At 35.3% G+C, this 15,774-nt stretch overlaps 1 protein-coding gene across 2 annotated transcripts in view; it reads left to right on the top strand.

Annotated features, from left to right (window-relative positions):
* Positions 1-15,774, top strand: part of RTTN (rotatin) — a 160,938-nt gene that overhangs the window by 89,774 nt on the left and 55,390 nt on the right. For both annotated transcript variants that reach the window (XM_058557288.1, XM_058557289.1), the window contains exons 33-34: positions 6,472-6,661; positions 8,514-8,605. In XM_058557288.1, coding sequence (XP_058413271.1) covers positions 6,472-6,661; positions 8,514-8,605 — 282 coding nt within the window. The remainder of the gene's footprint in view (positions 1-6,471; positions 6,662-8,513; positions 8,606-15,774) is intronic.

The following is a 15,774-nucleotide window of genomic DNA, read 5'->3' as shown; positions in this document are numbered from 1 at the left end:
ACATGTTACATATAGTTGTCATGTCTATTTAGTTTTTTTTTTAATCTAATATAGTTCTTTTTTTTTTTTTTCATTTTTTTAAATTTTTTTCCCCAAAGCCCCAGTAGATAGTGGTATGTCATAGTTGCACATCCTTCTGGTTGCTGTATGTGGGATGCGGCCTCAGCATGGCCAGAGAAGCGGTGCGTCGGTGCACGCCCGGGATCCGAACCCGGGCCGCCAGTAGTGGAGCGCGAGCACTTAACCGCTAAGCCATGGAGCCAGCCCATCTAATATAGTTCTTAAATCTTTAAGAGTTTAGTATTTTTGAAGAGTGCAGGCTATTTAGTTTTTGTAATGTTCTTTAATTAGGTTTGTCTTTTTCCTCATGATTACATTGAGGTTATGCATTTTTAGCAGAAAAACCATAGAAATGATGTGTTCTTCTTGGTGTATTATGTCAGGAAACATGATAAGTCTTTGTCCTATTATTGGTGATGTTTACTTTGCTTACTTTGTTAAGGTAGAGTCTGCCTGTTTTCTCCATTGTAGAGTTACAGTTTTTCCTTTTGCAGGCAGATACTTTGAGACTGTGCAAATATCTGTTTCTCATCAACATTCTTTCACTAGTTTTTTTTTTTTATAATTTTTTATTTATTTATTTTTCCCCCAAAGCCCCAGTAGATAGTTGTGTGTCATAGCTGCACATCTTTCTAGTTGCTGTATGTGGGACGCGGCCTCAGCATGTCCGGAGAAGCGGTGTGTCGGTGCATGCCCGGGATCCGAACCCAGGCTGCCAGTAGCAGAGCGCGAGCACTTAACCACTAAGCCACGGGGCCGGCCCTCTTTCACTAGTTTTAACTTCCATTCATAATTTTTGTCTGAAGCAGTGATTGCAGAATTGTTGGCAAATAATGATTTTCTAATTGCATCATTCCTTTACATTTAATTGCATTTTACTGTAAGGAAGAGCCTTCCTTTCTTCTCCGTTTATTTTGGTATTTAGTTACACCAGTATGACTCAAGGATTCTTAGTTTGTTTTGTGGGTTATAATCTGTTTCTATCATTATTTATTTAGATGTTCAAATTGTTCCAAATTTGGCTAGGAGAAGCCCCTTCATGAAGACTCTTATGTCTTTTTAACATGTCTTCCTCAATCTTTGAGCACTTCCTTACTTTCTGGTATAGCAATATATTCTAGACTTTCCCAGCCCCAGCCTGGAACAGATATTTACTCAAAGAGCCCTGATTTCTTTTAATGGAGGTGGTATTTAGAAACGAGATTTGGGTTCTAGATACGCTCATTGTTCCTAGGGGTCATTGCTTCCGTGCGTTCTTAGTGGACACAGCAAGTAACTGTCTGCATATGTGTTTATGTGTGTGTTTTAGATAGATAGTTGACTCATTTATAGTTATAGTGTATATCATTTTCAAATTTGATGTGATAATTATCAATGCATATTTTTCATCTTTTAATGTGTTCATCATGAATCATGAGTATTGATTTCTCAAAACAATAAATAGTCATGTCAAAGAAGCAATATCATTTTAACTATATTCATAATTTTGCATCTTTGAGAACAATATTTTCAAGTTAATTGATGTGAATCGTGAGTATTGATTTCCCAAAACAATAAATATTGGTGTCAAAGAAGCAATATCATTTTAACTATATTCATAATTTTGCATCTTTGAGAACAATATTTTCAATTAATTGGGGTGTTTTATGATGCAATTAATTTGCTGTTTTCTTGGCAAATTTATTTGTAATGGCACCTAGTGATTTGAAGAGTTTTCTTTCTTTGCATGCTGTCCTTCTCAGCTCTCCCTGGCAATTTTGCAGATGATCTGGCAGCCCCAGCACTCACCTGAGGGCAAGGCTGGTAAGAATGTAGACATCTTGAGACAGAGCTATTAGACCATGCTGATTTCCCTGCTATGCCAGAAGACAGCCCCATCCATTACTGATGGATCTATGGAGCAGAGCCTCGTGTATGCATGAAAGGTTTCATTGTTCTGGCCTTTGTACCATTAGTCATCTGTGGAAAGCCTGAGTCAGAATGTCTTTTGTGCATATGCTGGGCTTGGCTTCATTGCCCTGGGTAAAAGTCTGTTGGTAATAAGCCGTTGCCACTAGGAAGCTTTGGCATTTGGAGAATGGGGATTCAGGCTTAATGCTTAGTTAAAATAAATCAAATAAAAAATAAATAATGGTTATGTAATATGTACATATTTCAGATATTTGGTTTTCTTTGAGAAGTTAAAAATATTTTCAATGAATTGTTTGAATTTTTAGAAGAAATTATTTTTTTCAAGTAATAAATGCGTATGGTTAAAAAACTAATAGAGGGGCTGGCCCAGTAGCATAGTGGTTAAGTTTGCGCACTCCGCTTTGGCGGCGTGGGGTTCGCAGGCTTGGATCCCGGGCGCAGAACTATGCACTGCTTATCAAGCGGTTGTGGCAGGCATCCCACATAAAGTAGAGGAAGATGGACACAGATGTTAGCTCAGGGACAGTCTTCCTCAGCAGAAAGAGGAGGATTGGCAGCGGGTGTTAGCTAGGGGCTGATCTTCCTCACACACACAAAAAAAAGCTAACAGAGCTTGTAATGAAATTCACTATCTCTTTCCATTCACAGAGACAGTTTTACCTCCTACTGATTTTAATTCTACAGGTAGTTACCTTTGTATCTCTAAATAGTATGTTTGCACTAATATGTTTATTCCTTTACTGTTTCAATACATGGATTTAGCTCATTTAAACAGTCTCCTGCCAGTGTAGTTCTATTACTGTTCTTAGTTTCTCCACTGGTCACCCCTGCTATTTCTGGTCTTATTACCTATGGATCATATATCTCTTGGCTCCTCATTTAGAAGGAGAGTAAGACGTGGCTGAGATGTTCTTATCCTTTCATTTGTATCTCCTCCCCAACTTCTGTTGTTAATCTTTGCCAGTTTTATCTTTACTTTTGCTTTGTGAAGGTTGACTACATTTACTTTCTCTTTTGCAGCCTCAATTTATCTATAAGTGGATTCTAGAAATTGAAAACCAGTAATTCACTACAGAGCCACTTATTGGGCTGTGATTACACTTTCTTATCTCTGCTTCCAGGGTCATGACCCCTCTGGCACTCAGAGGAAAAATTTTCTGGTATTTATATATATGTGTGTATGTATACATATACGTGTGTGTGTGTGTGTGTGTGTGTGTGTGTGTGTGTGTGTGGGTGTGTGTATAATTTAAAAAATCAATTTGGGTGATTTTTTTTTCCCTTGGAGTTTCTATTTATTTTTTTCTTGCATTTCAAGTCTGTATCATATCTCAAGTTTTTTTGAGCTCTGAATCACCCTTTCTCTTCAGTTAGAATCCTTTCCTAGTAATCATCCACAAAATGATTGTTCTCCTACCTAATAACCAATGCATGAGTGATAAGCTTCATGAATTCTTGCTTATTTACAAATGTATTTAAATTGCCCTGGATTGATAGCTTGGATAGTGACCAGATATTAGGTTGAAATCACTCCTCAGAAGAATTTTGCTCCATGTTAGATGTCTTCTAACATCCCATACTACTGATGAGAAGTTGGATACCCATCTGATTCTCTTATGGCTGTTTTTTTCTTTTACCATCTTCTCCTTATCTTTGATGTTCTAGAATTTTATGATTATGGGTCTTTTTCATTTCTCTTGCTTGACAGTCCTTAAGCTCCTTGATTTGAAGACATAGATGTTCTGTATCTTTGGGGTCTGACAAATTTTTGTATTATTTTAAAAATGACTTTCCTTTTTTCTTTGTTCTATTTTATGTTTCCACAAATCATATGAGTTCCACATTAGGCTTCTTGAATTGATGTTTCTTTGTTTCCTTATCTTTTATATTTCTATTTCTTAGTCTTTATTTTCTGAGATAGTAATTCTTTTGTTCATGTCAGAATTAGTTTAACTTCTTCAATCTTGGATAAGAACAATTTTCACCATGATTTATGAGAAAAGAAAAAAAAATCAAGTTCTAAAACCTTATTAGGTAGATTGAATTTTACATTTATGTCTCTTATTGTGACTTCTTTTGTTTTCTTTATTTTCTACATCTTTTTTTCTTTTTATATTATTAAGAACTAGAGAGAAAAATGAATTCTTGAAATATATTAATTGAAGGGTAAATTTGATTATATTGATTAGATTCTTCAACACTAATAATTATACTTATTTATAGAATAATTACTGTAGTTCTGTACTTTAATGAAAAGATGAATTTTAGAAGACGATGGGTTTGTCTTTTGCAGATGGTATAATCATCAGCCTCAGCAGGCCTTTACAGAATAAAAAATTGGCAGATTTAAGAGCTCTGGAAGAGCTTGTTTTCCAGATTTATGCAGTTTACATTCTCTCATCTTAATTTGTTAAACCTCTGTGAATTTTGAACTGTGGCTATAAATCATCCAGGAAGCAATTACATGGACCTGATTTTGCAAAAGTAAAATTTTTGAATCATTTCATATAATCTATTTAGTAAATTATTTTAAAATTGTTTTGGGCATCATTATGAAATATATTCAGAGAAATAGTGTTTGTACTACTTTGTTTAATCATTTATTTTATTGATTTATTGAGTTTTGTTAGGTAGTTGGAGTTAAGCTAGTAGACTTAGCTGCATTATTTATAATTCTCATCTCACGCTTGTTAATTCCTTCCCTGAATTATCGTAATGAGGATTTTAATTTGTGATGTTAAGCAACTATTGTGAATCTTTTGTGTTTGACATGTTTTGTACATTTAAGAATGTTATAAGTTGCTTAAAAGCTGACCATTTTGAAGGTGTGAACGTTAGGATCGGCTCTGTGGTTTTGGATGAATTACTTCATCCTAGATAATTGAATAAGGTAATGTGTGAAAGGGCCGCATTGCCTGAAGCGTGTGCCATGGTTAGTGAAGGAGCCCTGTAGCCCTGTTCTCCTGTGCTCCTCTCTGTGTCACCTGCTGCTTCGAGACCTCTGAATTCAAAGTTACAACAATGACCATCATGCTCATTAAATAGTCTTATTTCTTATTAAGTATGTAGATTGCTCTATTTATTGAAGAGTAAGCTCATAGTGTTAGGTAGGGTTATTAGAACACAACAATAACAAATTCATAACCATAAAAGATATTTAATATTGAAGTAAGAGATTCAATTACAATGATAATATCTTTAAAAGAAGTGTTAATGGAAATCTTATTAATGTAATTTACACCTTTACCTTGTGAATTACTTTATCTTCCTGGATAGTAAGTTTTAGCATCCATCTTTCCTTGATGATGAGGAGGGATGAGAGGAGGGACACATTCACAAATCTCATGGGTAGCGATAAACTTTGAACCAAAGTTTCCACCACACCTTTCCTGTTGGCACTTAGATTGCTGTGTTTTTTTTTTTTAACAGGGAAAGATTTGCCCTGAGCTAATATCTGTTGCCAGTCTTCCCCCTTTTTCTTTTCCCTCCCCAAAGCCCCAGTACATAGTTGTATATCCTAATTATAAGTCCTTCTAGTTCTTCTGTGTGAGCTGCTGCCACAGCATGGCAACTGACAGATGGGTGGTCTGTTTCCGTGCCTGGGAAACGAACCCGGGCTGTGGAGGTGGTGAGAGCACTGAACTTTAACCACTAGGCCATCAGAGCTGGCTCTAGATTGCTATTTTTTATCTTTTATTTTTCTCTTATGATCTGTTTTGATAGTCTTAACTTCACTGATTATCATTTTCCAAAAAATAGAAATATTTATAAGCTAATGATGGGATTACTTGCAAACTTTAGCCAGTTCTGATTGCTTAGTTTTTGCCATTGGCTATTCCAGGAAAAGTAGTGAGTGCCAGTGTGAAAAATTATTTGAACAAAAGTGCAAAGAGATTAAAATTGTATAATGGCAGATTCTTCTCAGCCTCCTTGTGGAAAGTCTGTGTGTGTGTTTGTGCCCGCATGTGCGCGTTTCCCTTGTCAGGGTTAATTCACTGGGAAGTAACATGGCAAACAGATTTTACCATGGATATCGATGAGTCTTTTCATTTTATCTGGCATATTGATAGGTACAAAAAATAATTTGGAACATAATTATTGGACCAGATTATTTCAAGTATTTTAATACTTATTTTACTGTTGTGTGTAGGTTGAAAAATACTATTTTTATTGTCTGTGTGGCTCAAGTGTATAATTACTTGGGTAAAGCTGTGCCATTTCACAGAAACATTTTAAACTAAAGGGCCCCTCAAAAGATAGAATAGATCAGCCTTCTGCCCTCAGAGAATTTGTAGGCAGCAAAGACCTCGAGTGCTCTGAGATAATTTGCTCTAGGTCGGGCTGCTGTAGGTGGAGAAGGACAGAGGCTGGTGAAAGGAGCATGGTAGCATCTGAGACCCATTTAATTTTTTGAGGGGATTTTGGGGAGTTAGTGGGTCTTTTTGAGGAAATTATGTGATAAATCAGTCTCTCTCTTTTTCTCTCCCTCTTTTCCTACAGGGCCCCTGTGTCCACGATGAGGACTCTGGCCTATCGCTCATAGGAAAACCCGCCCTTCAGGCTCTTTTATATCACTGCCATTTTTATGACCATTTGAATCAGATGGTAAAACATTGTTACCTGGGACGGTATACGTTTGATTTGAATTGTTCTGCCCTTGATGGAACTTCAGAAGGCAGTGATTTAAGTGGTAAGAACAATATATTTGTATTTTTAATTTTACAAAATGTAACTTTTTAAAAACTGTTAAAAACCTATGTGTTTGTTACAAAATATTTGAAAAATAATGAAAATACACAGGAAAAAAATTCATCGCTAGTCCCATTTCCCAAAGATTACTTTTGTTATGTTACGGTGTATTTTCTTCCAGTCTTCTTTCTCTGTGTAGCTTTTGTTTTACATAATTGTGTTCATAGTTTACGTACATTTTTGTATTCCCTCCTTTCGCTAAACATTGCCTAAGCATTTTTTTATGTTATAAATTCTTCATGGAAACTATTTTTGACATCTTATTAATGTTTTATAAGTTATTTCATATCCTTCAGTAAAATTTTATAATTTTTTTTCTCTATTAACGTCTTAAACTTTTTGGAAGGTTCTTCCTAGGCAATCAAAAATGAGGCCTGTTCCTACTAAATTTTCTAATCCATTTTGCTAATGTATATTGAAAAGCTATTTGTTTTTCTTTTTTTTGAAAAGCTGTTCGTTTTTGATATGTTACTCATTTATCAAAATATCTTGCTGAAACCTTTTTATTTCTATTTATTTATAGATTCTCGTGGGATCCTAAGCTCTTAGCACATATAAATAATCATTATCTCATAACAATAAGTAATTTAATAATAATAAAAATAAATTATATTTTTAAGTTAATTTTTAATGTAATTTTTAAAAATCTTGACATAATTTCACACTTACAGAAAAGGTGCAGAAATAGTACAAAGAATTCCCAAATGTTAGCATTTTACTATATTTGCCCCCCTACCCCATGTGTATGTAAATGCATATGTGTGTATAAGTAAAATTTATTAAAATGTATGTGTGTGTAAATATATTTTTCTGAGTAAATTGCAGATATGAGGTTTCTTTACCCCTAAATACTTAAGCATGAATTTCTTTTTCTTTCTTTTTCTTTTCTTTTTTTTGCTGAGGAAGATTTGCCCTGAACTAACATGTGTTGCCAGTCTTTCTCCTTTTTCGCCTGAGGAAGATTAGCCATGAGCTAACATCCCTGACAATCTTCCTCTACTTTTTTTTTTTTATTGTGAGGAAGAGTGGCCCTGAGCTAACACCTGTTGCCAATCTTCCTCTTTTTGCTTGAGGAAGACTAGCCCTGAGCTAACATCCATGCCCATCTTCCTCTAATTTGTATGTGAGATGCCACCACGGCATGGCTTGATGAGTGCTATAGGTCCTCGCCCAGAATCTGACTCTGCAAACCCTGGGCTGAGGAAGCAGAGTATGCTGCACTTAGCCACTGCATCGCAGGGCTGGCCCCAAGTGTGAATTTCTAATTTACTTTTCTGCTCACTTCTTGGAGGAATTAAGAGGAAAATGACATTGGGTGACGTTTTTGAACATTCTAAATAAATGTCCCTATGAGGAAAGTGACTCATTTAATTGTTTGGATTTCTCTGGATTAGTCAAAGCACTGCCCTTGAACCAGTAGCATTGACATCTTCTGTGAGTGTGTTAGAATTGCAGATTTACGGCTCCCACCCTGGTTTAGGGAGTGGAATCTCTGGGAATAGGACCCAGGAAACTGCTTTAACAAGCTCTTTATGATTCTCCCAAAACAGTGAAGTTTGGGAGCTGGTGCTCTTGATAAATTGTGTTAGATTAAGCTAAAACACTGCCAACTAGATTTTAGTCATTAGATTTTTTGTGAAACAAGCTTTATATATAAATTAGTTACACATAATAAAAATTAGGCAAACCTCATTCCTTACTTCTTGATTGGTTTCATGTAATGAGTATTCTTTCTTTTAATTGTTACAGTACCCAAGAGAGTATTCATGTTGACAGTTTTCCTGTTGTCACAGGTTTAGATGACTCATTCAAGTTTTGGAGGGCTCCATCTAGGATGTCCAATCAAGATCGAGATCCAAGTTCTCTTTCCACCTCGGAAACAATGGTACTTCCAAAGAATGCATAAGTGCTTCCTTTTGAATCTCTGAAAAAAAATTGAATTTACATAGTGGAGAGATAAGAATGTATACAAAAGATAAGATTATAATTATTGGCTGTGATTTATTTGAAGTGCTGTCTGTGCAGAACTAGGGTCTTCCTTGCTTGTATAGCTACACTGAATATCCTTTTAGATGAATTTTCAATCCATTTCCTACCTTTTTGGATAGAGCCAGAAATACAAAAGTTTGAAAATTTTTATCGGTAGTGTTAGAAGAAAACAGATCCCGTATGATTAATAATGCTTGGTTGAGCTGAAATTTTGCTTAAGGGCAAGGCAATTTAGAGAAAATTGACCCATTCTTATGATTCCAATGTGATACTGATGATTTTAAACACATTTCTAAATACTTGCATCAGATAGAAGTCTTGATTATCTGAAATACCTGAAATTTATGTATGCCTGCCTGCCTTTTTCTTTTCATTTATAAACTGCTTTGTTCTAAAATGTTTGAGACATTAGAATTTCTAAATAATGACTATACTAGGTTTCATTTGTTTTACAAGCATACAAAATCATGTATTCTCAACTAGAAAACGTTATGTTCAAGTAAGTGTTTTTGGAACAATTACTGTGTTATAGAATCTTTTGGGAAGGCAAAGGCTTGGCACCCTTGCTTCCAGGAAAAAAAATAATAAGAGAACAGTAATTATACAGGCATTAATAAGATTCACCTCCTACAGTTTCTCAAGACACTGGTACTTTTTGCTGTAGTTTTAAGAGTCTTTTTTTTTTCTAGACTCAAAAGAGAAGAGTTTGTGTTTAGTGCTAAATTGAAACTTTATTTGGAAGTAGAATAATTACCCCAGATCCACTAGATGTCATGCTTTCCTTTCCAAGCTAGAAATAGTATGTATCTTTGTCTCAAGAAGAGAAATGATGATATGATTAAATGCAAAAAGGAGTTGTATTAATTGGTTATTTAGTTCATAGAAGGACAGCGTTAATATGTACTTAAAAGTAATTCTTCTTAGGTTACCCTGTTTGTTAAAAGGACTATAGACTAACCTTGAAATCTTTATACATTTTTAGTTCTTTGCTTTTTAGTAGGTATTCAGTAAGTAGTAATTGCTCTAATTAACTTTGAATTATCTTAGCTATTTTATAGATATCAAGTTGTGTTTATCCAAGAAGACTTAAGTACAAAAAGCAAAAGCAGATCAAACTTTTGCATTTCTCTGTTCTATACTAACATATAAATGTTACAGATTTGGATACTAGATTTTCCTAGAAAAACTTTGGAAATACATTACTTATTGTAATCATTATTAAAATAGAAGCATCTCTAGGCATGTAAAAGTCTTTAACTTGTTTGTGTTTGAATGTCACATAGCCTTTTAAAAATATATACCAATGAAATCTATTTTTTCTTGTTTTAAGAATTCTTTAATATAGTCCTATGTAAGATTTTTTTCATGTAGTTTCTCAAAAGGCTAGTATTATCTGTTGGAATTTTTACAGTCAAGTCTTCTTTCTTTTTTTGGATTCCAGACAAAAAAGTTTTGGTCTTGGTGACTTTTACTCACCAAATTGGTGACTTTTATTCACAAAAATAATCTAATTACCCCAATTCTCCTAATTGTCATGTTTTCCTTACCATGCCTGAAATACTGTATATCTTTGTCCCCATAGGAGAAAAGTCTGGAGAGTTTATTCATTATAGCGATATTACTTTAAACTCAAGCTGTCAGTACCCAAACCAACTAATACTTTCTCAAGTATAAGAAAATTTGAAGTTACAAATTGAGATATCACTTAAGTGGATGTAAATCTTGCTAATAAGCTTATCTGGTTATTTATATTTTTATTTTGTGTATCTCCCAGATATGAGAAAGGTTTAATTTCTTTATTGGTGTGTTTGTTTTTACGTTTTGTCTTTCTAAGGAAAGGGCTGTCTTTTGATTTGGGTCATATCATCCGTTGTGCTGTTGCTGGGTCATTATCTGTTCTGTGCTGTTAATGCCACATTAGGGACTTTGATGGTATTATTTAATGAATATGAGTTCAGTTGTTTGGCCAGCTTTGTAAGGATGGGGCTTGTATGCTTTGTAACTTACAGATAGAGCAAGGAGTGCCATTGTCACCTTAGGGCATTGCCCTCATAAATAAACGCCTCTTCAGAGGTGGCTTTTCCTCCTACCCTAGGGAAGGAGAAGTGTAGCGAGGGCAGGGGTGGGGGGTTGGGGGGCGTGCTGTTAGGCGTTAGTTGTTTTTCCTCCTAAAGTCACATTTCTTCTTCTCAGAAATGTTCAAGCTAGATAGGTGTTTGTGCCTAGTACATACAAGTGTGCAGCAACAACTTTATGACCAAATTTTGGTCTTTTCTGCTGCTCTTGAGGAGAATTATGTCTATTTTTTCAATCCGTTTCATCAGTTGTCAAAATAAAGGAAATGTGATTCCTTTCCTTTTGATCTTTTCTTTGTGGTACATGTGATTCTTTCAAACTTTCTGGAGCACCAATTTAAAGAAAACTGATTTTACTTTAAGTTTATTTAAACATTTGTAGGGAAATTTTACTCATGGGTGTTCATAGTCTTAAAAAAATTGAAAATCATTCTTATTATCACTATTTTACAAAGGAAGAGATTAAGGTCTGGAGTGAGTAAGTGTCTTGTTCAAGGTTCCAGCACTGGTAACTGCTAGAGCATTCGAGTCCAGAAGGACGTTTGGCTCTAGGCCATGCTGTTGCAGTCCCTCACTACAAAGCCAGATGGGATTGGTGCCACAATAGATGTTACAGTCGGAGTGCAGGGAGGTTACACCAGAAGGAATGATGAAATAGGAAGTGATTTTGTGTAAGAAGTGGGTATTGAAATAGGCTCTAAAGGATTAATCCCTTCTCCCTTATTTGTATGCACATATTTGCAAGGCGCTGAAAAGATATTCAAGTATGTTTTAGGATTCAGTACCCACTTAACAAGGGTTGAAAGTCCACTTGAGAACATAAAGCATAATTAGAAAATAGCAGAATGCCAAGCTGTGTTGTCCTGAAAGCATTCGATATTCAGAAAATACATGGGGCTGTTTGGAGTGTGGGAGGACGGCTGAGATTTGATTACCAGTGTAACCAGATAAGAGTCAGCCAAGAGAGCCCAGTCTGGTTTTGGATTTGAAGAGTAAAGATATAATAGCTATAAAGATGTAAAGATATTTCAGTAGAGTAAAATGGCATGAAACATTACGGTTGACATTAGAGGAATATATATTGACATTTGTTTGATGGCAGTTGAAAGGTATTTTATAGAATGAAGAGTAGACCAAGGACAGTTAAAGCAGGGATAGATCTAAGGGGCTTATTTAGAAGAAAAATAGTTCAGACGTAGAGATAGTGATGGGGCACGTGCGTACCTCCAGTGTGGTGGCCCCAGGAAAACCTGGGCAGGTGGCAGTTTGCATGATGGTGGCGCGCGAGAGAATGATATACTTTGTTTAAATAAATTTTAACTACCTGTGGGTTACCCAGAACCTAAGAACCTGTGTATTTTGGTTAGAAGGAAAATACAAGTGCGATTCTGTTCCTAAGTATTGGAAATGTAGGCCACTGGGCTCTAGTACAACAAAATTAATGTGGTTTTTTTGGTATAAAAATTTAATATGGTTTCTGTTAATAAAACTTAGATATTGATGGTTTGTGATACCTTGATATTAGTTTTTTTCTAATATAATAATTTTTCATACATGGCATGAGAATGAATACAATGACAGGTAAAAATAGGATATTATTCTGTTCTATGTGCATGGTGTATACTATTTTATGAATAATTATTATTTTAAAAATTATTAGAGCAAATAATATTTATTTTTTATTTTGTCTATACTTTGTACTCACTTTGGTATATTGGAAGTTTTCCAAACTAAGTTACTATAGAGTTATAGCCATTGCTATCAAGTGTAAACATTTAAAGAGATTGGCAAAAACATTTTGAACTAGATTTCAGCAATTTTATTAAACAGGTAACTACAACTGAAATAACTAAAATAGGTTTGGGTTTTATTTTATATTTGTACTAAAACATATTTTCTTAATTTTGGTAAAAAATTGATTATTGTATATAATAAATTTTGATGTGTGGAGAGAGCCAAGTTCTTGGCCTTTAGAGCTCAGATGACGACACCCCTTGTTTGCTCTGTGCCGCTGCCCATGTTAAGTGCTACAGGTGGGCTAAGTTGTTAAGTCCACACCATTTGAGGGTTCTACTCTTTTAAATGAAGAAACAGTGACTTAGAGAATTTAAGTATTTGGCCTGAGGTCACAAAGCTAATAGAGGAATAGGACAGGCTCTGGGAAACTCGTTCTCTGAAGTTGTGTGTAGTACAGCACAGGGACCCAGGACTATGTCCTGGTGGTAAATCTCTGCGTGAGCAAGTGATCTTACAGTTAGACAAGAAGAGTCTTATATCATCTTCTGCTCGTTCCTTCAGTGGTATTTTTCTGAGTTTTCTTTTTTTATATTGTACTCAATCCATTTGAGTCATGATATACAGTTGAAGTGATTTAAACTTCTTGTTATAATTTGGTTAGAATTCATGATTACAAATTTTGAATCATGACAGAACTTTTCTGCTCTTGGCCATATAGAGAAAGGTATCATTTATAAAAATAAACACATGGAACCTAGAATCTGCTAGAAACTTTTCATAGCTTATTTTTTGCCATGTTTTAAAAATGTGAGTAGATTTGTACCCTATGTTTTTCATACCACAAATCTTCATTTTCTTCCTTTGTTCTCTTAATTTTTTAAAATTCAAATAACCTATTTAGATACCAATACTGCTTTTCATGAAAGAGGATAGAAAGTATCATAAAATTGTTTTTTTTTAATTGAGGTAGCATTAGTTTATAACATTATATAGATTTCAGGTATACATCATTATATCTCAACTTCTATATACATTGCATTGTGTTCACCACCAAAAGTCTAGTTTTCATCCGTCACCGTGCAGCTGTCCCCCTTTATCCCTTTTGACCTCCCCATACTCCCTTCCCCTTTGCTAGGCACCATCTGTTCTTTGTATCTATGTGTGTGTTTGTTGTTGTTGTTTATCTTCCACATATGAGTGAGGTCATATGGTAGTTATCTTTCTCCATCTGACTTATTTCACTTAGCATAATATCCTCAAGGTCCAGCCATGTTGTTGCAAATGGCAAGATTTCATCTTTTTTATGGCTGAGTAGTATTCCGTCGTGTGTGTGCGTGCGCGCACGCGTGTGTGTGTAGATCACATTTTTTTTATCCATTCTTCTGTTGATGGGTGCTTAGGTTGTTTCCATGTCTTGGCTATTGTAAATAATGCTGCAATGAACAGAGGGGTGCATATATCTTTTCGAATTAGTGTTTTAATATTCTTTGGATAAATACCCAGGAGTGGAATAGCTGGATTGTATGGTAGTTCTATTCTTAATTTTTTGAGGAATCTCCATACTGTTTTCCATAGTGGCTGCACCAGTTTACATTCCCACCAGCAGTGTACAAGGGTTCCCATTTCTCCACATCCTCTCCAGTGCTTGTTATTTCTTTGAACAGGCTCTCTGTTCCTTTCTCCCTCTGGGATACCTATAATCCTTATGTTACTTTTCTTTTTTTTTTTTTTTTTTTTTTTTTTTTTTTTTTTTTTTTTTTTTTTTACATTTTTATTGATATTTTAATGGTTTCTAACATTGTGAGATTTTGGGTTGTACATTTTTGTTTGTCCTTCACCCCATATATGACTCCCTTCACCCCTTGTGCCCACCCCCCACCCCCACTTCCCGGGTAACCACAGTCCAGTTTTCTCTGTCCATGTGTTTGTTTATATTCCACATATGAGTGAGATCATACAGTGTTTGTCTTTCTCTTTCTGGCTTATTTCACTTAACATAATACGCTCCAGGCCCATCCATGTTGTTGCAAATGGGACGATTTTGTCTTTTTTTATGGCTGAGTAGTATTCCATTGTATATATATACCACATTTTCTTAATCCAATCGTCAGTCGAGGGACACTTAGGTTGCTTCCACTTCTTGGCTATGGTGAATAATGCTGCAATGAACATAGGGGTGCATAAGCCTCTTTGGATTGTTGATTTCAGGTGCGTTGGATAGATTCCCAGTAGTGGGATGGCTGGATCATAGGGCATCTCTATTTTTAATTCTTTGAGGAATCTCCATACCGTTTTCCATAGAGGCTGCACCAATTTGCATTCCCACCAGCTGTGTATGAGGGTTCCTGTTTCTCCACATCCTCTCCAACATTTGTTGTTTTTTGTCTTGGTGATTATAGCCATTCTAACGGGCGTGAGGTGGTATCTTAGTGTTGTTTTGATTTGCATTTCCCTGATGATTAGTGATGTTGAGCATCTTTTCATGTGCCTATTGGCCATCTGTATATCTTCCTTGGAGAAGTGTCTGTTCATTTCCTCTGCCCATTTTTTGATCGGGTTGTTTGTTTTTTTGTTGTTCAATTGTGTGAGTTCTTTATATATTATGGAGATCAACCCCTTGTCAGATGTATGTTTTGCAAATATTCTCTCCCAGCTGGTTGGTTGTTTGTTCATCTTGATTCTGATTTCATTTGTCTTATAAAAGTTCTTTAGTCTGATAAAGTCCCACTTGTTTATTTTTTCTTTAGTTTCCCTAGTCTGGGTAGGCATGTCATCCGAAAAGATTCCTTTAAAACCAATGTCAAATAGTGTGTTGCCTATATTTTCTTCTATGAGTTTTATAGTTTCAGGTCTCACCTTCAGGTCTTTGATCCATTTTGAGTTAATTTTTGTGTATGGCGATAGCACATGGTCCACTTTCATTCTTTTGCATGTGGATGCCCAGTTTTCCCAACACCATTTATTGAAGAGACTTTCCTTTCTCCATTGCATGTCCTTAGCACCTTTGTCGAAAATTAGCTGTCCGTATATGTGTGGTTTTATTTCTGGGCTTTCAATTCTGTTCCATTGATCTGTGTGTCTGTTTTTGTACCAGTACCATGCTGTTTTGATTACTATTGCTTTGTAGTATGTTTTGAAGTCAGGAATTGTGATGCCTCCTGCTTTGTTCTTTTTCTTTAGGATTTCTTTAGCTATTCGGGGTCTTTTGTTGCCCCATATAAATTTTAGTATTCTTTTTTCTATTTCTGTGAAG

The sequence above is a fragment of the Diceros bicornis genome, chromosome 16 (assembly GCF_020826845.1).
Source record: "Diceros bicornis minor isolate mBicDic1 chromosome 16, mDicBic1.mat.cur, whole genome shotgun sequence".
In the NCBI taxonomy this organism is placed as follows: Eukaryota; Metazoa; Chordata; class Mammalia; order Perissodactyla; family Rhinocerotidae; genus Diceros; species Diceros bicornis.
Note: the sequence above shows the minus strand (reverse complement) of the source record. Positions and strands in the feature narration are given on the sequence as shown.